The sequence below is a fragment of the Globicephala melas genome, chromosome 1 (assembly GCF_963455315.2).
Source record: "Globicephala melas chromosome 1, mGloMel1.2, whole genome shotgun sequence".
In the NCBI taxonomy this organism is placed as follows: domain Eukaryota; kingdom Metazoa; phylum Chordata; class Mammalia; order Artiodactyla; family Delphinidae; genus Globicephala; species Globicephala melas.
In genome coordinates this window covers 14,927,028-14,953,704 of record NC_083314.1, presented here as the reverse complement: position 1 = coordinate 14,953,704, position 26,677 = coordinate 14,927,028, and the positions used below count along the sequence as shown (strand labels likewise).

The window sequence follows — 26,677 nt, the reverse complement described above, 5'->3', positions numbered from 1 at the left end:
TTAGTTGTAAAGTAATGTCATAAGAATTGATTTGGACTTGGCAGTGGAGGAGAGCTCTCCCTTCAAAGCCAATGTAGGTGATTAGCCAGAGTTTTAAGCAGAATCATGGTTCATATAAACTGTGTATATTTTATAGACTTATAGCTGCTCTATATTACATGAGAGCCCATTATATTAAAGAAAAGCTCAGTTAATTATGCAAAACATCATGTATGCAATTACCCAGTATTATTATGCATTTAACAGTCTTATTGATTTGCCAGTAGCTCGCTTACTGTATTTAGAGCTATAACCAAGGGATGCACACCCCCAGATTGACATAGGTCCAAGGAAACAAGCTAAGGAAGAATTACACTAGTAGACGCTCCTGCATCAGATCAAATCCTTCAATGCAGAAACTGTCAACAACTGTAATGAGCAACACATTGTGATATCACAGGACCATTTCGTTTCCCATTAATAAAGTTTATCAACCAGGAAGCATCAGAAATCACCTGGTAATGCAAACGGAAGCAATTGCAATTGCCAACGTCTAAAATAGTCTGGATAGCTTAACAAGGCGCTGGGCAGTGGCCTCTGGCTGGAATGGCACAGTAAGAAAGGATGCGGGTACTTCCTAACCCATACACTTAGAACACAGTGTGAACAGTGCACTTCTCTTTGCTGAAAAGGAATGGAATCCATTTCCCTTCCTTTGTTTTAGGAACAACAGCAGGAGGAAAGGCACAAGGTTTTATAGGTCTTTCTCTATATCCGATTGGATGGCCAACCATCCTGGGTTGTCTGGACTAAGGAAGTCCCAGGACATGAGATTTCAGTGATTAAATCAGGATAGTCGACCAACCTAATTTCAGAGCAAAATGGAACACTGGAGCCCTAAAAGCAGATAGGGTTTCAGCAAGGTCCTTCCTGGTCATGGTTTAGCCCTAGGTATGAAATTATATTCCTGGGGTACTTTCAACGACTGGCCAGAAATGAGTTCCAAGTGTCCTGTTTTTATTTGTCCTAAACTTCTTTGCTTAGTGTAGCACACGTGGCCCTTGACAGAATTGGGAGAGCGTTCAGCTTACACAGAGGCTCCGATTTGTTACTTGAAGGAGCTGGTCCCTGCTTCCCACACAACTTAGTTACATCTCTTGTCAACATCTCAAGCCTCAGCTTTGTGGGGAGCTGTTTGCTCACTCTGGTTCTCGACAGAGAAAGTTGCAAAGTGTCTTTTAGACTGTACGCACAAGTTATTTGTTCAAAGAATCAAGAAGCGGTATCACTAAATCACTGTGATCATGTTATGCAGGCCTCTGTTCCATTAGATGGGCCTCCACGTTTATTAAAGAAGACCTAAAGTAATATCTAAGCGTGTGTGCATATGTGTGCATGTGTTTTCATCTTTCTGGCGTGTGGGTCAGGATTTACAATTCCTTCTTTACAATTAATGGTCTCCTTCTGTTAGGTTAACCAGGCAGACCTGAAGATATTTCTTATTAAAAGAAAAAATCCTCTCTCTTCCTTCCCCAACTAAGCCAGTGTACCTTAATGCAATGATGATATGTTAGACCCAGCAGTTGTCAAAGCAGCGTATTACTGTGATGCCATAATGACACCCTGTCTCTGTAAAGTAGTCATGTTTTCTCAAATCACACGTTGCACCGTTGATTTCTGACATGACACTTCATTCGGTTGCTTTCTCTTTCTTCAGCATCACCATTCTTTGACAATAGCAGCTGGTGCCCATTTTGTTACTAAGTGATTCACATTTTGCCACTTTACGAGAGTGCAATTAGTTGAAGCAGGAGAGAAAAAAAAAGAAGCTCATTGTAAAGTGGCGTGCTTGGAGTTGTAACTCAGACTGCCAGCGGAGCTGCTGGGGTCATGAGCTTTGAAGCCTGGGCCTCGGGGAGCTGCTGCCTTAGTCTCGGAGGTTTTCTTCTAAAAGCATTAAAACAAAACCCCAAACCTGTAGACTAATAAAAGCTTCTTATTTTTTGAAACAAAAATACTTAAATATTCAATCTGGTGATTTCGGCAGGTAGAAAACCGACCAATCCTTATAGCTTCATTCCTATTTTGGATAGGTTAAGTTATGAGCAGTAAGTAGGACTTTTGATAACCTTCGTTTCCAACCCTGAAGTTCCCTGATTCAGTGAGAGAACTAAGGATTCTGTCTTCTTATTTCTCTCTCTCTCTCTCCTCACATTTGTAAACTCGCAGGTTTGCTGGCTCCATTGTTGTTATGTAAAAATTTGAGATATAAATTGATAAAGTGTTTGGAATTTATAATGATGATGGGTACCTTTTCTGGCCCTTAAGGATGACAAGGAAGAAAATAAACTAGTGAATTGTTTAGTTGTCATTTATTTAGCCTATTTCGGTGTCTGTCACTGAAATATAGGTATAATAAAATTTCAAAAAATCTTGCTTTGGTGTTAAAATCAGGAAGGCCAAAGAAGACCTGTACACATGTGTTGCACTGATGCACCACTTTTTTTAGGAGGGAAATAAAGTAGCAAATGAACTCAGGTTTGGTATAAAATTCAACAGGTGAAATGCAGCTGCGTATTACGAACTTTTATTGGGTTGGCCAAAACGTTCGTTCGGGTTTAGGTGAAACTAAAAGACACATTTTTAACTTTCACGAAGAACTGTTGAACAACGTATTCACTAACCGAACGAATGTTTTGGGCAACCCAATAGTTTGGTGAAAGGATTAATAATATTTAATCATATATAAGCCTATGGAACGTAGGCTTAAGTCCCTTCTGGGAAATGTAGACCACTCGGGACACCTACACATTGCCCAGAAATTCACAGCAGTTCACTCATAGTCACACGTTTACCTGGATCTAGGTAGCCTCTCTGAAAACAAGCTTGATAATTATAATATAAATGGAATATTAACTTACAGATGATCTTGTTTTCCCCTCCAGCAGCAACTTTAATTGATTCTTATTCTTTTTGTCTGTCACTTTCTCCCTATACATGAACACCTGTACGTACAGTTAATCAACTGTCCAAAATTACATTTTTAAATAGTCCAGCAACCCAGAAGCTTTATTTGCCTGATCATTAGTATCTAACACCAAAGATAAATGTTACTCTTGCTAACCCTTAGGCAAGGCTGGGCAAGAAGCTCCTATGTTGAAGCAGGATCATCAGAATTTATATATAAATGTATATATATGTATATATGTATAATATATATAATAGAACATATATAGAATATATATAGAATACAGAAGACTATACCTCAAACTGTATTGAAAATACTTTCTAAAGCACTGCAATGTCTCTGGCCTCTGGAAGGCTATTATATCCCTCAAATTTAGTTTCTTATATGGAAAATAAATGTTATTCTTGACATGGTATTTCTCCCTCCAGTTTATTCTCAGGGTGTTCACTCAGAGAAGATGTTTAGAAAGTTGCTTCTCTTTTTCCCTTGTGTCTCCCATCATTTCTCTTAAAATAATAAAATAAAAACAACTCTACGTAGCCTTTAAAATAAATATTTCCCACATTTTTCCGACACATGTTATTCTATTTGTAATTCTTAACTAAGTTTAGATTTTTATTAATCCAACGTGACCTAAAATTTCTGCGTTAACAGCACAATGTGGAATTGGGCTTACTCTCTTTGGCTCCGGATAAAGCCATCATCTTGAAAATGGCTCTTTCTGACAAAAAGGTGTTCTTTTGAAATAAAGTCTTATTCACTACATTCCTCTTAGAGTTAATGTGAATTTTAGTGCCTCTAATTTTAGGTTGAAGTGAAGTCTAGAATAAAACCCACCAGCTGACAATTGAATTTATAGATAGTTGTGAATATCTCAGGCTTCAATAATAGAGCTGTAGAATTTCAGAGACAGAGAGGGAGAGAATTAAGACCCACTGTAGTTTTAGGGTATAATGTAATGGTATCTAGGAAACGTTCAGTGTAATGAGCTAAGTAGTAATTAGGAGACAACTGTGTTCTTTCAGATTCTGTTTCGGTGTCACTCCAGACCCTGGGGAGGGTGACTCAACAGGGTAGCCTTGTAGCCAGCGTGGTGGCTTCTTCAGCCACTTTTCCACTCATGGGTGAGTGTGAATGTCATAGAGCCTCTGTGTGTGCCAGCACTACCCCTCTTTGCTTGGCTATTTAAAAAACATCAGTGAACACCTTGAAAAACTCTCTGTTGGCTTCAGGACATTTCTGCACTGGACTTTGGAGTCAGCCCTGAGTTGAAATCCCGACTCTTCCACTTCCAAACTGTATGACTTTCAGGAAATTGTTTGATGTCTGAGGCTCTGTTTCCTAAAGAGTAATACCTCCCTCACAAGGTTGTCTTGGGGATTAAATGAGATAATATTTGTAAAGTACTCAGGTCAATGCCTGACATGTAGTAAGCACTTGATAAATGGCAACTCTATTATTATTTCCACTGGGCAAAAAGGTATTCATTAAGGAAGCAGTTCATGTCTGAGGAGAAACATGTAAAACCTACAGCACTGATCCAGCATGTTCACTTTCCTTTACAGCTACAATGGCCAGACTTGTGTAGGAGAAGAGATTGCCCCTGTCCAAAGGCTCCCCTGACCACTTGAACTTCCTGAATTTTCTTGCTTCCATCCAGATTATTGCAAAGTTAGGGGCTGAGATTTTCGAGGAGACAGCTGGCTGGAGACACCCAATTTTTCAAAGACCTTAACAACATGCATTTGACACATAAACATTTGGTGACTTTGCAAATAACCCTTCCATAAATAGGAGGGTGATTCCTCACCTTGCTTCTCAGTCAAGAGTTCTGCACATTTTAGAAGTCCATGAGAAAAAGCCTGAGGGAAAGAAAATTGGGATAAAATTGAACAGAGACAATCCAAGAAAAGAGAGAGAGAGAAAAGAGGGCCCAGGGAAAGGGTGGTCAGTTTTGTGATCAAGCAGCTCAGAGCAACTCTCCTTGGGAAAAAGAAAAAATGATTAAGAAATGGTGCCTCGCAGGCAGATGGCGAAAGAGTTAATTGTCATGGCTGTGAGAAATTCAGTGCCAGAGAGAGGAAAGGGGAGCAACTGTGTTTTAGTACCCTAATAACTTCTAACTGTAGTCTAAGATCATAATGTATGTGCGAGCAGTCCAGTAATTATAAGGTAATAAGTGAAGTGGTAGAGTAAGTGCTTTAAATTAAAAGGAATTTGCAGGGCTGCTGTAAGTCAGTGCCGACCCGCTTTCTTTCAAACGTTGACTTGAGGAAAAGTGCTTAGCCCAGGGTGCAAGCTGGGAGACAAGGAGAGCGATCTATTAATTACAGAGCTCATTAACAGTGACGGGACAAGGCGGCAGATGCGGGAGGGAGCGGACGCCTGGTTCAGGCTGGAGGGGGATATTTTTTCTTTCACTAGCTCTTGAGGAAAGGACAACCCAAGTGGGTGGGCGAAAGCAAGAAGATATCTTTGTGGATTTCTCCTTCCTGTTTGCTCTCTCCACATCCTGAGTTTGCTTTACTTTAGAAAGCAGCACAGAACTTCCGATGGGAAATCTGCTAGGTAAGAGGCAAACTTCTTGTTCTGGACGCTTTGCTCTTGAGACCGCCTTCTCGGAACCGTTCAGTGAACATTCCCTGATAGGAAATAACCATATTTTTCTTCGTTTGAAAGTAGCAGAACAGTGGGGGAAGGGGGCACCCGGAGGAGAGCATGAAATTTGTGATAAAATATCATTAGATTTATAGTGAAAGAGATAATTGCATCCCTTCGGTTATCCTGTGACTACTCCCCCAAATTCGAGTGAATGACCATTACCCTGTGGGATTCCCATAAATCAACTTTCCACCGGGAAGCAATTATCTAAGTTTGTTTCTCAACGGTCACCTCTTCTTTGTATAGTGGGCTCTCAGAAGGTTCCTAGAGACTTGGCTAAAAGGGGTTTTGCACTATGGCGAACGGGAAAGAAAATAGGACCAATTATATCTTTTCATCTAATTACCTCTTCAGAAATTTAATCACCTACGGGTCTGACAAAGTAAGAGGGGCAGTCTGTTTCTTCTAGATAAGAGAGAGAGTTTGTTAGATTAGATGCTTCATCACATTTCCTTTTAGGAGGTATGATGTTAAAAGACCAAAGGAAGGGGAGAAAAAGAGACCATCGCAAATCTCATTTTTTCAGGGCAAAATTTGATACATCCTTACTTTGCTGAATGTGAAGTATCAGGTTTATGGATTCACAGGTATACTGAAGGCTCAAATGGCTTTTAGTGATTCCTCTCTTCAACAGTGGCAAATCGCACATGCAGACACGGACACATGTAAACACATGTACATGTTTATTAATCAGTGCTGGTGATCATTTCACTGTTTTGTGGGCTCTAGGAAATAATCCTTAAATATTGGCTAGCATTTTATCCTTGATGTCTTTCTGTATCGCTAAATGCCTAGGAAATAGAGCAATTTAATTAAAGAGGCAACGTGATTGAGGATATATTCCCTGTGTGTCTTAGATCAATAAAAGACACAGTTATGCTTATGGAAGCGTGCTGACAAACAGTAATTACAGAGCTGAGGAATCATCTGTTCAGCCTTGACAATAAAAGTTTAGTTCTGCTCATAATAAAATGACTGCAACATCAGAAAATGGAAGAGAAAAGTAGAGTGAGGATAAGGGTAATTTTAGAAGTGATATGGACTTTGCAAATTACTCCTCTTCCATGGATAAATTTAGAATCTAGAGAGTTGATTTAGATACTGACAGTGGTTCTCCAAGAGAAAGGTATAATGAAAGGAACTGGATCAGTTAGAGCTTTTGTTTATGGCCTGTCTGGGCACTTTGATGTAACCCTGTCACGCCCTTATGCTGATTACCTTGTTGTAGAACAAGAGTTATTGACTAGAGAATGATGTGTAGTCCTTAGTTCTTAGGCAGCACTCTCTAAGAGCAATGTCTTTAACGTATGAATTCTCTTTTTTTTTCTCCTTTCGATCTTTTTTTGCACTTTCTCTATTTTTTCACCTTCTCTTTGTTTCTACCTATTTTGGTATCTCTGTTTGACACTCTCTCCTCTTTCTCTCTCTGTTTGCACCTCCCTAAACCTCAGGCTTCTCTGCAGAATGTCAAACAAAGATCGACACATTGATTCCAGCTGTTCGTCCTTCATCAAGACGGAACCCTCCAGCCCGGCCTCCCTGACGGACAGCGTCAACCACCACAGCCCAGGTGGCTCTTCAGACGCCAGCGGGAGCTACAGTTCAACCATGAATGGCCATCAGAACGGACTTGACTCGCCACCTCTCTACCCTTCTGCTCCTATCCTAGGAGGTAGTGGGCCTGTCCGGAAACTGTACGATGACTGCTCCAGCACCATTGTTGAAGACCCCCAGACCAAGTGCGAATACATGCTCAACTCGATGCCCAAGAGACTGTGTTTAGTGTGCGGTGACATCGCGTCTGGGTACCACTATGGGGTAGCATCCTGTGAAGCCTGCAAGGCATTCTTCAAGAGGACAATTCAAGGTGAGTGAGAGTTACACCTGGTGATACCCACCCTCCTCCAGCCTCATGTGATGGTTGGTTGGTTGGTTTTCGTGGTTCTGGTCCTTGTTAGTCAAGTTGTGCATTTTTTTTTTTTTTTTTGTGGTACGCGGACCTCTCACTGCTGTGGCCTCTCCCGTTGCGGAGCACAGGCTCCGGACTCGCAGGCTCAGCAGCCATGGCTCACGGGCCCAGCCGCTCCGGGGCATATGGAATCTTCCCGGACCGGGGCACGAACCCGTGTCCCCTGCATCGGCAGGCAGACTCCCAACCACGGCACCACCAGGGAAGCCCAAGTTGTGCATTCTTAATCCTATCCTGAGTATAAAATAGAAATAGGTTAAAATTGATAGTGGAGGATTTGTAGAATAGACTCCACCCCCCACCCCCATATGTTCCCTATCAATTCCACGTTTACTATCAAGCTCTAAAGATGGAATGATAATAAGCTTTGGGTGGAGTTTAAAAGAGCACAGCTGTTATTAGAGCAGTGGGGGTCTGGATAGCAACTGAACCGATGCGCACTGGATAAATAGTGCTTTTACCTCTTCTGTTCTTCGTATAGCTAAAATGATAAATATTTTAGACCAGTGGTTTTCAAACTAGAGTGTGCATCAAACCCGCCTGGAGAGCTTGTGAAAATGCAGATCACCCACTCCCAGAGCTTCTGATTCATTACATCTGTTTCAGGTAGGGGGTCTGAGAATTTACATTTCTAACAAATTTTCAGATGATGCCGATGTTGCTGGTCCAGGAACTGCACTTTTGAGAATCACTTCTCTAAACAAATTTAATTTTCTACACCCTTCCTTCTTTTCCTGTGGTTGGATGTACTTTCCCCACCTTTTTAATAAATTTGTGTGAAAAAGCTTCCAAACTGTACCAAAATATAAAATATGCCTCCAACGTATGCAAGACATACCCAAACCTTTATAGATCTCCGTATTTATAAATAACAATATTATTTCCCACCGAAAAATGTAGAAAAACATGACTGAAATTTGTATGTGACCCTTTAAACTAGGAATCCACAATACAAAACTCAGCTCCTTTTCAAAGCTATAGATAATTACAGAAAATTAATTTTCTTACAGAAAATTACTTTTCACTTGTTTAGATCCTTTGTGATACACTTTTGAAGAAAATAGAGGAAGGAAAGAATCATTGTTTATTGAGGATCCCCAGCACACCAGTGATTCTATTCTGCTCTGCTCCGTGGTTTACAAAGTGTATCTTCTGGGAATGTCCTGGCGGTCCAGTGGTTAGGACTCCACACTTTCACTGCTGAGGGCCCAGGTTCACTCTCTAGTCGGGGAACTGAGATTCCACAAACCACGTAGCATGGCCGAAACAAAAATACCCAAAATGTATCTTCTTAACCAGTTATAGAGATAAGTGCGTTTTCCCTCATGTCAGTGGTTCTCAACTTTGCAGGCTCACTGGAGTCACCTGGAGACATAAAAAAGAAATACTGATGCCTAGGCTCATACCCCCAAATTCAGAATTAATTGGCCTTGGGTGTAGCCAGGGCAAGCGGGGATTTATGAAAGCTTCCTAGTTAATGCTTCATCTAAAGCCAAGGTTAAGAACCACTGCACCCTACCGTGCTGTGTTCTGTGACAGTGCTTCTGAAGGTGTGGCTGCTCTCAGTATCACCAGGGAATTTGTTAGAAATGCAGATTCCCATCCTTCATCCCAGATTACCTCCGTTAGAATCCCTGGGGGAGGGCCCAGCAATTTGTGCTTTGCCAAGCCCTCCAGGTAACTCTGATGCTCACCCGAGTTTGAGAACCACAGCTCTGTTACCGTGTCGCTGCTCATTTACCGCTGACAACTCTTCTTTTTCATCTACTGGTCCCTTGTTGGACATAACTGAAATCAGTTTAATAATTGTGTGACACGCTTACTGGTTTTTAAAGTGCAAAGGAGATGATGTTTGTTAAACTCTACTCCTTCTAAATGTTTTAACAAAAGGTGATTCTGAACCCCTTTATGAGCACAGAGAGTAATCTTCTACCCTTTCCTTTTAAGAGCATGTGGGCGGGCAAGTCTTTTCACCCAGTAGCACTGAAGATCTTAGTGATTGTCCTTAGTGGAACAGGTGGTACCATCTCCCATTGCCTTTGTGCCATCTATCACATAATCACTTCCTTGATGTATGGCTGATGAATACACAGTTAAAGAGTTAAAGTGCACAGTTGTTCAAGGTATCATAACTCTTACATAATAGAGTGGATCTATCAGCCTAATCTTTTCACGGCCTTTCATAGTTTTAACGGAAGAACACAAGCCAAGTTAGTGTGGAGTATGTATGAATTACCTAAATATTTTAATAGCTGTATCTTCATATTTAATGGATCATCGTAGCCATATTTTATTAGCATTTTCTTACAAAAATCCTTCAGCCACTGGACCTTTCTTTTCTTCTCATTTATAAACTGAAGGCGTTAATACCTACCTCAAGGAATGCTTCTGGATAAAGTGAAATACAAGATCACATGTAAAGTGAGTAAATAAAAACAATGATGATCTGTGTGCGAAGCTTCCTCTCACTTTGAGGCACTTGAAAGTATCTCTTCAGCTTACTTACTAGATTGCAAAACTTGAGAATGAAAACACACTTCAAATCTTCGGGTTCTTACCAGCCATTGTCCAACAATATTAGAATATGGACGCTACAGGGCATCTCAAATTTAAACTGTTAGTAATTTGATTTTGTTTAACTCAGTTTACACAGCTCGGGGTCTAACTACACAAAGATAAGGGAGTGTTTGGGGATAAATTAACAGATACTGTGTACACTGGTGTAAGCAAAATGGTCTCAATATGAAAACCATTCCCAGTTACTCAACAAATATTGACTAAAAACCTACTGTGGGCCTGGCACTGTGCTGGCCTGAGTTTCAGCTTAGCAACACTTTACGAAAGCTTGGTTCCCAAAGGGTTGTGGATTGCAGTGAATTCCTCCTATAAATGTCTCCTGCTTTGAGAGAATACCAAAGTTTTTTGTTTTGGAAGGGGGGGATTGAAACAACGTGGTCCTCAGTATGTTTTCCAAAGATAGGACAACTATGTGAAAACATTTCCTGACAGTTGTTTAAAAAAAAAAAAAGAAAAGAAATCCTATCGCTTAGCTATTAATAGCCGTGCAATAGTTACTTACCGGCGATCCCTGGAATAGAACAATTGGACTTCTATCGCTGATTCTTCCTTAGGATGCTGAAATGCTACCAAAAGTTTCACAGGGTGAACCACAGGGTGATTCTTGGCATTGATGTATAGTGCTCCGTTCTACTCCATATTGGAGACAGCAACTTTCAAGGGTTTTGAGCAGCAGACAGACATGTCACTGTCCAGATTAGCACTCTGGGCTTGCCCACCTGGCTGTGCTTGTAGCTGGCAGCTGGGTGGTACTCCTGCTGCCCTGCTACCCTGCTAGCTACATCAGCGGGCCTCGTGCCGTGGTGCTCACTTAGCCCCAAAAAGGCAGTGAGGCAAATAAAGGGATTAAATTGTGAAAGTGTAATGTAATAATTAGGGTGGTAATTGTAAGGGAGATTGGAACAGCCCCTCCTTCCTCTGGCCAACTAATGATAGCGATTCAACTCAGAAGATGTTGAAAGTGGCCGAATCTGTTGCATCATCACAGATGCTTAGTCTGATGTGGAAGGGACCATGGAATCCATTCTCATGCCTTGAGACAGCATTGCGGCCAAACTCTCCTTGACCGATGGTAGTCTTTCCCTTCCCTCCCTTAAAGCTCTACCGAAGAATGAGAAAGGATTGTGCAACTTCCCTTAAGAACGAGTCTTTCCACCATCTCATAGCCCCTGTGGCCAAGGGGGTAAGTGTGGCTTCCTGGTTCTGCTCTTATTGACTTGACTAAGGGACATAGATATTCAAAGCCATAGTCATGGGAATATTTCCTCTTTAGAATTTTTATTTCTTGTTATAATTATTTAAGATTGGTTATCCAAAATGTAATACATTTTAATAGTTGGACAAAATACTTCTTAAATTTAGAGCCAAAAGAACATATATCCAGAGCACCTCTTGCGAAAAGTAATGTGAATTGTTCTTTTCAAAGCTGAATGTGATATTCCAGTTGCGAAAGGCAATTCATCATAAATTTCAGGGAAAGTCAACCAGAAAGGCATATTTTACTTATTGACTGTTTCTAAGTTATCATTGGAAAACTATTGAATTAGGTCAACACTTAGGTAATAGTCAAAGTTTTGGAAGGTTTTAGTTTGCTTTTTTCTTTCTTTTCTTTGTTTTTCTGACCAAAAACGTTTTAGAGGATTTTGACTGTTCTATCATCCCACAGGGTTACAATGGCAGCAATGATTTCATTGTCGTTTTCTAGGCTTATTAGTTTTTGTGTGTGATATCGTTATTCTGATTTTTTTTTCTAATTCTAGTTTGGCCTTAATTCATAAAAGAGTGGGAACTTCTGTGGGGGTTTTTTTGTTTGTTTTTTTTTTTTGTTTTTGGTACCTTCTCATTAAGAGTTTTCCCTGGATTCTTGTTAAGGAGGTAAGAGAAGGAAAATATCTTTATATCCCCCCAAAGTCAATATATGTTTCATTATTTAATTCACAAAACACTCACCCCCTGAAGTTTTTATGCCTATATAAGAGTATGGAAAATAAATTGTATATATTTATTAATATAACCATTTCAACCATTCATTCTTGTGCTAGAAATATGGCATTCCCCCCCTCTTTTAAAAAGAGGATATTATGGGCTTCCCTGGTGGCGCAGTGGTTGAGAGTCCGCCTGCCGATGCAGGGGACACGGGTTCGTGCCCCGGTCCGGGAGGATCCCACATGCTGCGGCATGGCTGGGCCCGTAAGCCATGGCCACTGGGCCTGCGCGTCCGGAGCCTGTGCTCCGCAGCGGAAGAGACCACAACAGTGAGAGGCCCACATACCGCAAAAAAAAAAAAAAAAAAAAGAGGATATTTTTAAAATAGGGGATTATTTTTTTTAAGATATTCATTCTAGCATGGGTTTTGGATTCATATAAAACCAGGTCCAAGTCTTAGCCACTTACCTGCTGAGAAGCCATAACTTCTCTGTGCCTCCCTTCCCCAGGTGGTAAGGATTAAATGAAGAGACTATCAAAGAGTCTGGCCCATAGTAAGGGCTCAATAATTGATTGACTCTGCTTGCTATTGGCAGTATGACTGGGCTATTCAAGCATTGGGTGGTTCAAATACTCTAGGACAAATAGATGTCTTTGATGCTAAACTAGAAGGACCTGTGAGCTTCTCAGCTAGCAGCTACCCCCCTTTTGCTCTGATAATAAACTTTCTCTCCCTGTAGCTATTTTTCACAATAGTGCCCTTTTATATTAGAAGGCATTTAGGTGGGCCGATTGGAAATTTGATTGGTTTTATATAGTTTGTTTTGTTTTGTTTTTTGACCGTGCTGCTTGGCTGGTGGGATCTTAATTCCCTGACCAGGGATTGAACCCAGGCCCTCGGCAGTGAAAGCACCAAGTCCTAACCACTGGCCCACCAGGGAATTCCCCTGGTTTTATGTAGCTTTATGGTGATCAGTTTTTCTTTCTGTGACTGTGGATGGGAAACTAGGTAAATCAGAAAGGGAACCTGAATCTTATCACTTGAGTAAAATATCCCAATTAAGCTTTGAATGTGGGATTCAGGAAATAAAACAGCAGAATGTCTTTGCAGCGTGAAATCTAGGAGTGACCATCATAAGAACCAAGTCCACTGCCGGAGTTCATGGGACCTGATACAGTGTACACCCACATATTGTGCATGTAAATATGTAAGCGTTTGTAAATTAAGGTAACAAACTGCTAAGTCAAATATGTTCTGTTCTCTTATTTGACAAATGTGCCTTCACAATGGCCTGGGAGGCTAGCTTGGCATTTTTAATTCTTAGACTCCTGGGAGTTTTGTGTCAGAAAGAGGCAGTAGAAGGAGAGCCAGCTTTTAGCTTGCAGCCCAGCCCATTTCCCTTCCTTCCCCTCTGCCTTCCATCATGTCTGGTACATAGTGTGGACTCTCCTGCCCCCATATCCAAGACCCATCCACCCCTTCCTAACAGCTGCACCTTGACCACGCACAGGCCTTGTAATGTGCGCTCCGGCACTGCGGTCCAGCCCAGAGGAGCGACCCAGGGGAGAGGGCCACGCAGGTCCTGGAACGGGGCTTGTAGGGGTTTATCCTGGGAATTCGGGAGTCCTGGGTACTCGGGATCATGCAGTACGAGGGGGGGGCTTGTCTCCTTAGCCTGTGGAAGGGCTTGCACCGTGATACTTTCTAAAGCCCAGGGCTTTCGGGTGGGGGGCCCTCCTAGTCTGAGTCTAAAGGTGACACTGATAAGAGCCTAAATCTCACCTTAAACATAGGGTATTAAGAGGAGGAAGGCATATGCTAAAGGTGAATGGGCACAGTCTGTGCGTCTGCTGTTTTCCACCCTGAATTGTTGACTCCTTCCTGAAGTAGAAGGCGTACTCCTAGAGGACCTTTCCTGGATGTAGCATTTTCTTTGCCGTCCATGTGCTATTTTAGTCTCAGAATAGAATATTTGCAGCACTGGCGGAAATAACTTACAAATTGAGTGTCTGTGCATCTTATGAACCTTAGCAAGGAAAATAATAAAGTATTATCTGTTTAACTTAAATAGCATTTAGAGGAAATCACTCTCCCAGTTTGTACGTAGCATCTTTAAAACGAATAAGTTCTAAAATTAAAATCCAAAATAATATGGAATTGACTTAACGAATCTCAGTGATTATCAGTTTGGATGCAGTATTAAATTAAATATGGAGGTGATATTTTCAAAAGAAATATTGTCTAAACCTCATTTGCTTTAACTCTGAGCTTGCTTTTGTTATGTTTAATTGACTTTTCCACTTTTCCTTGCATTTGATGCCAATTTTGTCTGAGTTTTTGAAATGCATGAATGTTGCCAAGTTATCAATGAAAAATATTATTCTCCTGCTATTTTAATTGTTAGCTTCAGTGTTTATTTTAATAGTAAAGTTTAGTATTGCAGACTTTCTTTGTGCGTAAAGAATATGTATTACGCAAATTGATATTTTAGGAAACAGCACAGTTTACAGTTTGATCTCTCTCAGTTTTGACTTAGTGGACCCACTTCTCAGGATAAATGAGTAGTGATTGCTTTTTCATGGTTTGTTCTGACTTGTAGGAACTGGCCTAAATTGTCATCACTTTTCAGGTTGTTGAAGAGCTAATGGTAACAAAATTCTTCTATAAAGGACCAGAGAGTAAAACAGATAGTAAATATCTTAGGATCTGTAGGTCATATGCCTTTTCTGTCATGTACTCAGTTTTGCTTTGTTTTATTTTTTAAAGCTGTTTAAGAATATAGAAACCACTCTGAGCTTGAGGTCATACCAAAACAAACCTAGGGCTAGATTTGAAGGCTGGCCCTAGTTTGGGTAGCTGCTAGACTAAAACACCCTCATTTCATCTTCCTTGTAGGCAACAATGACTACCAGGATTTTCATATCAGAGGACTTTCTGGAGACCTTTGCATGCATATCATTTATTTAAATTGAAAGCAAGGTCTCTATCGTGATGATTTTTTTTAGCCTGTTATCTCAGTTTTCAGAATATTTTTTTCCCAGGAATTAAAATTTTCTAGCCTCTTTTCACTGTTCACTATGACATACACATGTGTGTATCAGCCAGCTAATCAGAAAACAGAATCAATGTAAATGAAAATAAAGTAACATTTAGAGTCACTGACAAAAAGTTGGATCTTGGTTGTATAAAATAAGAGTGATTAATTTTCAGAGATTAAATTGCATGGTTGGTCTTTGATCAGGGAAGAGAAAAGAGAAGAAAATTTAATGATCCCCACTATTTTTTTTGTCCTTCAGATGTTAGGAACTCACATGTGCAACACCAGCGTCTCCGGTATCATTTACATGTTTATTCAACACATTGCATTATGTTACTGTATTTTGAAAGTCATTTAAAATCAACATATTTTAACCTCCTGAGAGGGTATATTGTCCAGTTGGGTGACAGTAGATAGGAACCTATCCCATGTAAGGGGTATATGCCAGTGGCATTCAAGGAGGAAAAGAATTTGCAATGAAACTTTTTTATGCCATGGTAAAAAGTCCAGCTGTAGTTCACTGTCAAATTAGTGACATTGAATAATTAGTCAAGTTAAGCAGACACAATTCACTTTCCTAAGCAATATATTTGCCAAACAAGTGACCCTCTCTTCTACTGTCATTTCACAGTGGTTGGGAAGAAATTATGGTATGCATTTTATGATCCTCTGGTAAATGATATTGCACTTATTTTTATTTATTAAAAAAAGATGTAGTATCGCTAATTCTTAAAAGTGCAATAGTTACAATTAATAAAAGGACAAGCTTGTTAGTAATTTTTTTAAACTTAGTTCTATTTTCACACTTTAACTAAATTTCTAATATATCTGTAATATTAGTATATTCTCCATTGACTCTACTCTGATACGGCCTACGTTATAGAATCAAAAAAAATAAGAATGTTATTCTAGATTATCTTTACATATGCATACTTGGCTATGCTCTCTCTCTTTTCTAAATTTTTGTAAGCTTTTTTTTTTCTTAAAAAAAAACCCCTCTGTACTCAGAAAATAAAATCCATTTCCCATGGTTCACCTGAGCCAGGGTCCTCAGAAGTAGCAGCCAGGAAGGAAAGGGGCTCCCAGGTGCTGATTGTAGATGGAGCTGGCGTGAGAACTGGTGCTCTCTGTGGTTCCAGTGTCCAGATCCACCTGTGCCATCCAGACTTACCTGGATGTCCTGATCCACCTGTGCCATCCATACTTCCTGATAAAGTCACTTTCTTACAGGAAAGGAAGCACGTGCATTGCCATTTCCTCGGGGGAATTTGTTGGCGAGTACTTCTCTTTTCCTAGCCTGCCCCAGCCTACCACAACCTCAAAACCTCAAAACCTACCACAAGGTCAAATCCACAACCTCTCCCAGCACTCCATACCAGCTCTTCCAGCAAGTCACTAGTGAGAAGGAAGTTTGTGTTGTTTACATGCTCAGGTCGGAAGGACTTCATAGATCAGTTCCAATTAATTCTTTAAAAACCCCATTTACTTTCTTATCTGTTAGCTAGGTGGATTTTTGCATCTGTGATGGGACTTCTTAGGTAGTAGGGTGTGGCTGATACTTTGCCTACAGACAACTGGACTTGCACCCAGGTCACCCTAGTATTATCTGATGACTGTTTTGATGAAGAGGCTGGAGGCTGTTCTTTGAGGACAAGATGAACTCCCAAGAAAAGGTATCAGTACCTCTCTTAACATTCTAATAGCTTTCATTCTTTCCTCTTGGTTCTCCCTCACTCAGAACCAAGCCCTGACAAATAATGCTGTTTCGTTCAGAGAATAACCAATAAATTACATTGTTAGAATGGCCTCCGTCTACAGAGCATCATATTAAATGCTTGAGCACAAATAGTAGGAAAGATACGTTGCACTTCATATTTTTCAAAGTGCATGCTTTAACATATGTTAATTACATGATAAGATCCTTCTTCGCATAAATTCAGAATTGGTTCTGGCTGAATCCAGTTAGGATACACTAAAATGTTCACCCTAAAGGTAGGAAAGGAAACCAAAAAAATGAGTGATGAGGGTTCTGCTGTCCAAAGTTCCTATTGATGCGAATGTGGGTCACTTTTTTGGGTAATCAGTTGCAGGAGTATATGTCTCAATATGATTTGAATCCCAAGGATTTGTTACTTGTTAGAATTCAGGTTTTGGAAGCTGTGAGACAGGTTGTGAGGAATGGCAGGGTGGCGTTCAGTGGCATGGGTCAGAAATTTTTTTCTTTACTGGTAAAGCCCAAGGCAATGATTCATTTTTCTGATATATTACTTGATAAATTTAGATAACATCATAGAAGTGATAAAGTACACACAGGGCATTAATTAAGTTTCTTTTGAAGTTGCTTTAAGTTGTTGGGATTCAACAGGCCTGGTCATTGGAGTTCTCTTATTACACCATTTCAGAAGTTTTACCTGAAAGCAAAATTAGATAATGGATGCTGGTAAAGTATTCTGGTTTATACGAAAAGTAAATATAAGTTTATATGTAAAAGAAATGATGTTCCAACATACTTTTTATTTATTTTATTTTTTCACATCTTTTTCTCTTTTTTTTTGGCCGCACCATGCGGCACGTGGGATCTTAGTTCCCCGATCAGGGATCGAACCTCCGCGTCCCCAGCATTGGAAGCGTGGAGTCTTAACCACTGGACCACCAGGGAAGTCCAATTCATTTTATTTTTTATTGTGGTAAAAAGCCTAAAATAAAATGCACATAACATAATATATGTTAAAATTTTCCATCGTAACCATTTTTAAGGGTACGATGCCTTAGTGCTAACTATATGCATATTATTGTACAACAGATCTTCAACATTGTCTCATCTTGCAGAAATGAAACTCTATACCAATTAAATAACAACTCCCCATCTTCCCCTTCCCCCAGCCCCTGGTAATCACCATTCTACTTTCTGTTTCTATGAGTTTAACTACTTCAGAGTACCCCCTATAAGCAGAATCATGTAGTATTTGTGTTTTTGTGACTGGCCTGTTTCACTTAGCATACTGTCCTCAGTTCATCTATGTTGTAGTATATGTCAGGATTTCCTTTCTTTTCACAGCTGAATAATATTCCATTATATGTATAGATGTATGCACATTTCCTTTTTCCATTCCTCAGTGGACATTAGGTTGTTTCTGCCTCTTGGTTATTGTGACTAATGCTGCAATAAGCATGGGTGTGCAAATATCTCTTTGAGATCCTGCTTTCAATTTTTTGGATAAAATACCCAGAGGTGGGATTACTGGATCATATGGCAGTTCTATTTTTAATTTTTTGAAGACCTTCCATGTTGTTTTCTATAGAGGCTGCACCATTTTGCACTCCCACCAACAGTGCATGAGGGCTCTAATTTCTCTTTATCCTCTCCAACACTTATTCTCTTCTTTTTTTTTTATTAAATAATGGCCATTCTAATAATGAGTATGAGGTGAATATTTAAATATTTTTGAGGCATTTTGGATGTATCTCAAATTTGAAGTTCTAATCTTTCACCTGCCAATGCTTATCCATAAGTAATTACATATGTGGACGATGTAAATAGTTGGTTTCATCCTCTTGAATTGAATACAATGCCTTTATATCAGTAATAGATGAAGAATTTGTTAATTTGTCATAATAATAATGAATATGTTTGTTTTTAAAATGTGCCACACATTATTCTAAGTGCTTTACATTAATTATCTTATTTATTTCTTCCATCATTCCATTAAAGTAGATACTACCATTCTAATATTACCATATTATTTATAGATGTGGAACTTCTATAAAGTTCACAGAGAGGCACAGAGAACAAATTGCCCAGACACAGTTGGGTCTCAGTCTGAACCCAGAGCCTCTTCTCTTAACCCCCTCATTACCCTGCCTTGTATATTTTAAAAGCTTTTCAAGCATTGAACAACTTTAGACTGAATTTTTCTTAAGAGATTTTAGTTCATGGGCAAATTTTTCCATTAAGTTGTTAAAATATAATAAAAAAGGGGAATTAAGAATATTTTCAGTGATGATTAGATGATATTAAAGGTTTATAAGAAGGAGGCAGCAGAAGTAAGTCTTAAAAATATCTAATTTTTTTTATCATTCATTTTCTGAAATCCCCTAAATATGAAGTTTGAGAGTTCAGCCCTTCAGTACCACCGTATCAGTTTTCTGTCTCAGTTCCCTTGGATTTTATCTGCTGACACTCATTTTGCCACTAGATTTTTAGTTGCTGGTCTTAGATTGATCCTAAAAGTATACACTCACCACTGATAACACTTCCCAGACTCTCGTTGTTGATTGCAGGAGGAAAGAGGCTTAATTCTTCTCCCGTCCACTTACTAAACTTTGTGACCACAACAGAAGGCAGCTCAGAATCAATTTTTTTTTTCTTATGATGAATACTTGTCAGAAGGAGTTTTTTTTTCTTTTAAGTGATTATATGAATGAATCTGTATGTTTATAGGAAAAAATTACATTCTTTGGAATTAACTCTTGTTTTATTTTGGTTTGAAAACGTTTAAAGAAACAACCATATTTTTATATGCTTTTTTTTTAGAAGGGCATCACTGAGTCATCCTAGAAAGAAAAGAAGAGAATTTAGTACAAGAAAATCTGGATTAATTTAAAATTTAGAGCTTGAGATCTGAATGCTTTAGAATGAATCTGAAAGCATACCCTACATCTGCATTCTGATACCCATTTTCTTTCAGTGCATACTATTAACATAGTTTCCATTTGAGGAAGCTCAGAGGCAAGTACAAGAATCTTCAAAGGAACGAATCTAACCCAAGATTTTGGCCTTGACTGCACCTTTTTTTTTTTCTCTCGCTTCCAAAGTGTCTGCACTGCTTCCTTGCTTCTGGAACACCCTCGCTGTCCCCAGAGTCCTCAGACTATGTTTTACATGGATAACAATTTCAAATTTTGCAACTATTTCAAGCAGAAACCCTCCAACTCATCCTGTCACCTGTTCCTCTCGGTTTACTGAAATTTCATTTTTAATATCTGAACCTAACTCAGAAGAAGCTACTTTACAGGGTTGTGAGAAAAAGAGAGAGAAAATGATGGATAAGAGATCGTAAAGTATTTCTCATCATTGCAGCCTTTTGTCCACATGTTTTAGACCCAAGATCAGTAAACCAAGGCCCTGGGGGCCAAATCCACTTTGCTAAAGAAAGTTCTATTGGAACACAGCCGCACCGATTCTTGCGTTGTCCGTGGCTGCTCTCCTGCTTCTACAGGAGTCGCACCAGACACTGAAGGACCGGCAAAGCTGAACTATCGACTATCTGAGCCTTTAAGAAAAAGCTTGTGGACCCCTGCTGTTTTATAAAGGGGTAGAATTAAGTGTTTCCTGGAAGAGGAATCCTTATCCTGCCTCCCCTGGATCATCATCCGACAGGAAGAAGACCCCCACTCTCCCCTGCTAAGTTTCCCTCTGTACTTTTCCTCCCTGAGGAGACGCCAGGTCCTTTGCTGACCACCCTGTCAGAGCAGACAGTGTAGGTGCCCAGGTTTTCTTTCCGAGAGGAGAGCCTTCAGGCACACACACTACACGGTCCGAGCTTTACTGGTTCTCCTGTGAGCTCATCTGTTTTACTCTAAATCCAGCTGGCAGCCTTGTTGGCGTCCCCTGACTCTTGGGGTGACTAGTCATTACTCCTTTTTTTTTATTGCGGTACGCGGGCCTCTCACTGTTGTGGCCTCTCCCGTTGCAGAGCACAGGCTCCGGACGCACAGGCTCAGCGGCCATGGCTCACGGGCCCAGCCGCTCTGCGGCATGTGGGATCTTCCCGGACCGGGGCACGAACCCGTGTCCCCTGCATCGGCAGGCAGACTCTCAACCACTGCGCCACCAGGGAAGCCCATTACTCCTTTTTGAACGTTGGCTTATGCTTCTCCTACTGTGCCTATTGATTTAACAGACCAATACGCTCCTAGACTTTTGGCTTCCTGGTGCCGGCCAGGAGGAATTCTCTGGCCAGCATTTCCTCATTTCTGGGCCGAGACCAGCACCGGGCCCTTCCCAGGTCCCTCTTAGCTCTTCTTCTGCATCCTAGCCCCGGTCCTGAGCATCATTACCCTGCTGTGATGATGGCTGATAATCAAGGCTCATTCTGTATGAGGCACTCTGCTCAGTACCTTCAATACAGGATCCCACTTGCTTCTCATAGCAACCCCATGAGGTATCAATTGCTAGGTCCCGTGACCACTTCATTTACAAAGAAAGTAACTCCAGGTTTAAAAGTTTGCCCCAGGGCTTCTCTGGTGGCGCAGTGGTTGGGAGTCTGCCTGCCGATGCAGGGGACACGGGTTCGTGCCCCGGTCCGGGAAGATCCCACATGCCGCGGAGCGGCTGGGCCCGTGAGCCGTGGCCGCTGAGCCTGCGCATCCGGACTCTGTGCTCCACAATGGGAGGGGCCACAACAGTGAGAGGCCCGCGTACCGCAAAAAAAAAAAAAAAAAAGTTTGCCACAACTCAGACAGAAAATGATAGAACTGGGACTTGAACCCATTTGACTCTAGCATCTTATAATCACAGTTATATCACATTCTGCAGTTTAAATATAGATCAATTACCGTCACTTGTGTCAAGCAGGATTTCCCCAAATCCATACCAGCTTTGGAGGACATAGGTAGATACTTGTTGAATACCGAACTTGATCCGGAAGGAAGAATCTAATACCAATGTCTCTTAGGAGCTCTGGGCACACTGGTAGCACTCAAGAACAAAGCACTTAGGGGCAGTATTAGGAGAGGGTATGTTTATTTTGACTTGTTTAAGGTAGAAGGAAAATCTCAAGGTCGGCATGAAGTCAAATTGCTCTTTGAGTCATTTGTTTTTGTCACATAGGGTAGGAGCCTACTGCCTCCGCACTTGTCATGTGGACTTACTGTACCATTCGGTAATTGCCACTGCAAAATGCACACATTGAAACTTTCTGTCCAAATGGAGTGGATGCATTAGACTTAATTAGCATTTCTTCCTTTTACCAAGAGTATTATGTTAACAGAGCTTTTTTTTTTTTTTTAATTGTATGTTTAAAGAGACACAGGCAGACTCGTATCAAGGCTGTTTAAAATTTCTAAGTAGAGAAGGAACACATAAGAATTGGAGTTGGTTACTGAGCACAGCAAATTTGGGGAGTTACGGTTAGCTCAGATATAACGCTTTTCAGGTGGCAGTGGTCGTTTTTGAGCTCTTTTATGAAGACTGTGACACGATCCCTATACCATAGGAGCTTAAAGACAGAGATGAGTGGCTGCACACATCATGTAGGCGATGTTTTCTACACTGCAAAAGAGCAGTAGCCCTTTCCAAGAAGATGTCATTGTCAAAGCTAAAAACATTAAATTTCTGCATACCTTGATGAGAGAGATTTATATTCTCCATCATTTTCATCTATAAGTATTTTTGATTGTATGCAGTTATTCCCTTTTAAATGCGTTTCAAAGCACACCCTGCTGATTCCGGATTGTGAGTTTTTTCCTATCACGAACAATAGCTTTGTTTGGGGATCTATAAAACGCGTGTGTACAACCTGACACCTGTTGCTTTGGTGACACGGTTTGTTTGGTTTCTGTGGACTTAAACTGGTCACAAACCATAATGGTACAGAGACAAGTTGAGGGATATCTTTTTGAGGTGTAGAGGAATTCCATTCTCCAAGAGCAACCCTATCCTCTCCCACAGCTGGTCTTGCACCACAAGTCTGACAACAGCAAATGACAATGCCAAGATCCACCCTATCCTACCACATTCCCAGGCATCAAAATTTCCTTTCCAACCAGCAACAATAGCAACAACAACAGCTACACAAAGCAACCTCTCAGGAGATAAGAATTTCATTTTTCATTTCTGTTGTAAACAACACTCAATTACAACACTCAATTTCTTTTGAAGATTAGAGTCAGGCGACATTGCATCTTAGTTGGAGAGACTTGGATCCAGAGTGACTGGGTTTCAATCCTAGCTCTGGCTCTTGTAAGCTGTATAATTCTGGGTCTGTTACCTCTTCTCTCTGTGTCTTAATTCTCTCATCTGCAAAATGGGGCTTCATAGATGTAGAGCACATAGAAGAATGCTCCGCACTCTTAGCGTTTGTTAGAGGTGTTGGTATGTAAGTTTTAACAGGTGCATTGAAAGAGCATTGGACTGGTTGTCAGGAATTTGTGTTTTGGTCTCTTTTCTGCAGTTAACTAGCACTTCTCCTTGTGAAGAGGGTTGAGTGATCATAGATAAGTCAGTACCCCATTCACCTCTTTCAGGTCTACATAAATCCAGGAGCCTGAACCTACTGGAATTTGGGATTTGTTCCAAGTCTAATAGCCTAAAAATCTTTGTTGCTTTATGACAAATGATATATTATTGGTGGGTTGCTATCAGTTATGCTCTGTCTAATTGACTGTACGTAGTTTATTTTTATGCGTGCTTTGGAGCTAAACATTAAAATGAAGGAATGAGAAACAGGATCAGTAAAGATCAAATGGACAGATAATGAAACATTCTGCTGGGGACTCCAGGGGAGTAAGTCCCTGCCCTCAAGGAATGGACAGTTGTACAGTTGGGACAAGAGGTGGGCAATTCACTAGACACATGTAATAAAGTGCCTTAGAGGCTAAGAGAAAGGTTTGCTTGAAGATAAGTGCGAGATGAACTAGTTATACCCGTACGGACCCCTGGACCCCAGTCTTGTGGGCCCTGGGAGAGCGTCACTGAAGAAATGATAAAAGAAGCACATCTAGGACCAGCAGGAAAGACAATGCTGCTTTCTAGAAACTGGGAGTAATTCAGCATGGGTGTCAGACAAGGGGGTGGACTTGGGATAGGGGTAGGGATTGACCTGGAACTGCGGCAAGAGATAAGGCAGGGGTGAGATTTTGAAGAGCTTTGCAAATGCTTTGCCCTCAGTTATAATCAGATTACACCCAGTGATGGGCAGTTTACGAGCTCCAGGGAAGTGACAGGAAATGTTCATGAGGAGAGGTGGTTGATGTCTTGGAAATTCACTTCGTAGACAGTTTGGTGCTTTAAAAAATGACTTGAGTTATTACACTTCTTCCTCTCCTCCTGGTATCTGTAAAATATGGCTGTGTACATGAGAGTTGTTGGCAAGACACAATCCTCTCTCCGGTTCTCTGGGTGAATGGCATATTCATTCTCACACTCTTGCGTAAATCTGCAGAAGGCTGTTTCTATGCTATTCCCAAACTCCAGGCTTAGGTCTTTGAGTCAAAGTATTTCATAATGTTTCATAATCAATGAAAATGTTACAGTGTTTCTTCCCTTTCTTCTGAGAAGGGAGAACAAAACTGTATATGATTTTAATACCTGTATTCCACGTAATGCTTACAATGTTATAAAGCAGGCGTGATGATTCCTCTTTTGTACGTAAGCAAACTGAGAGTATGAAGGTGAACTGACCAGTTTGAGTTCTGACAGCTAAGAAAGGGCAGAGCTGGAATTTGAACTGAGATCCACCGTTTCCTTTCTCCTTCTTCCCTCACTTATTCATCCTCAGACGTTTTCCTGACCCATATGCAAGGCAGTATGTTAAGGATGGATATACATGGGCATACAAGAACTTTTTCCCATCTTCTCTTTGAGATGAACATGCACAGTGCTCAGTGTTAACAGTTGTGCAATTAAAGCAATAAAGGAGTGGCCATGTTTACAAGTTTGGGGGAAACTGAGGCAGGGTATGTCTTGTTTAAATTGGGAAAAAATTAAGGCTAAATAGTTCCTCCCCATTTTACAGCACTGTTTTCCTGCTAAATCATTGTTCACTGAATACAATGGGGAAATGTAATCTTGTGATTAGATACATGTATTTGCATGGAGGCAGTCAATGCTGGTACCCACTGTAGGCTCAATGGCCCTCCCAACACAGATGGCTGGAGGATGAGACCAGAGTCTGTGGTTTAGTCTCCAATCACTAGGATTTATAGACCTGCCTGCTTGGGGAATTCCCCGGCTGTCCAGTGGTTAGGACTCTGAGCTTTCACTATGGGGGCCAGGGTTCAATCCCTGGTCAGGGAACTAAGATGCCACAAGCTGTGCAGCACAGCCAAAAATTAAAAAAAAAATAAAGATAAATAAACCTGCCTGCTGTGGGTTTTTTCCTGATCTTTTTTCCTTAAAGGCACAGCATCATCCACTCCCATTTGGGAGCAAGGCCTGATCTTCACTGTGAAAAGGCAGTCATTTGTGCCCACATACATTTAGGGCTCTTGTAAATTACATTTGTGGTGATCAGAATTTAATCCAATAGAACCTTAAAGAATCAAATATCAAATGAGCTTTTCTAGACCCGCCTGTCTCCCACCTCATTTTGTAGAGGGTTAGAGGGGCAGCAAAAAGGCAAAGAATATGGGGCCCTGGCATAACCCTGTGTACGAAATTGCTTTGCTAAGAGCCAGATGTGACCGTTAACCAGATGTGGCCCTCTTCCCCCACCACTTGCGAGGTAAACGTCTCGCAAGTGGATGGGGTCCCCTTGGTTGCCTGGGGCTGCCATTCCTTGTCATAGTCTGGGGCAGACGCATTGAGAACTTGAGGCAGATTCTTGAAATATCTTCAGTGATGGCAGTTCTTTGACCTTTGAGGGGAGACTTAACATTTCGTGATAGACAACCGTCGTTCGGCATCATGTATTTGGCCAGTCAAGTATTTGGGGTGAATATGAGCAAAGTGTCATTTGATTCCTTCCCCTCTCTGCTTTGTAGCTTTGAAATAACTCTAGTGGCCGTTTAAAGGAAGTTTCGAGAAGTATTCAGAGCAGTCTTCTGGGAACGGATAGAGCGTCCCTAAGTAACTTATTTTGAAGTCTAACTTCGGGTGCGTTCTTTGAAAATAAAGTAGCATCCTTTACTTAATTATGCATTGATAGAATTTTGACTTTTTTTTTTTGCCACAGGTAGGTAATGAGTTATTATCCCACATTATATAATCCCAGCTATAGATACTGTTATTTTCTATTTCAGGTAGAATGAGGAGAAAGGAGCTAGAAACAAAGGAGCTTTAAACACAAAAAAAAAAGAAAAGAAAAGGAAAGAAAGGGAAGTTGTATCACTGTATGGAAAAACCTTTACTACCATACAGTAAAGAGGGGGTTTTCCTTCTTTCTTTTTTCTGCTTTTGGACACTTAAAACAAAAATACTACAGATTATCGCCTTCACGTTTTTAATGCTCTGTAATTGTGTACTGAGGCAAATCCCATTATTTTTAAATCACTTAATGTTGGAAAACAATTGGATAAACCCCACTTGGAGTGCCCTGTGGGTCATCTCAAGCCATTTGTTCTGTTAATAAAATTAAAACAATTGGGGGAAATAAACAGACGCTTTCAAATTGGCTTTACAATTATGATGTCTGTATGTATGAAAAAGAGGACAGCTCTTGGGAACTACATAAAGCCCAATGCCTCATTACTATGTGCAAGAGATGTGAGTCGGAAGTAAAGATTTGACATATATTTTTATTTTGAGATGCCGTGCTAATTTACATCATTCAGCCCTTTCACTGCTAAACTGTAAAAGTCCATTAAGTGACTGAAAGGAATATACAAATTATCCACTGG

At 40.6% G+C, this 26,677-nt stretch overlaps 1 protein-coding gene across 24 annotated transcripts in view; it reads left to right on the top strand.

The window, feature by feature from the left end:
- ESRRG (estrogen related receptor gamma) overlaps window positions 1–26,677 on the top strand; it is a 640,838-nt gene that overhangs the window by 458,405 nt on the left and 155,756 nt on the right. For all 24 annotated transcript variants that reach the window (XM_060296399.1, XM_060296971.1, XM_060297084.1 and 21 more), the window contains one exon: window positions 7,060–7,475. In XM_060296399.1, coding sequence (XP_060152382.1) covers window positions 7,060–7,475 — 416 coding nt within the window. The remainder of the gene's footprint in view (window positions 1–7,059; window positions 7,476–26,677) is intronic.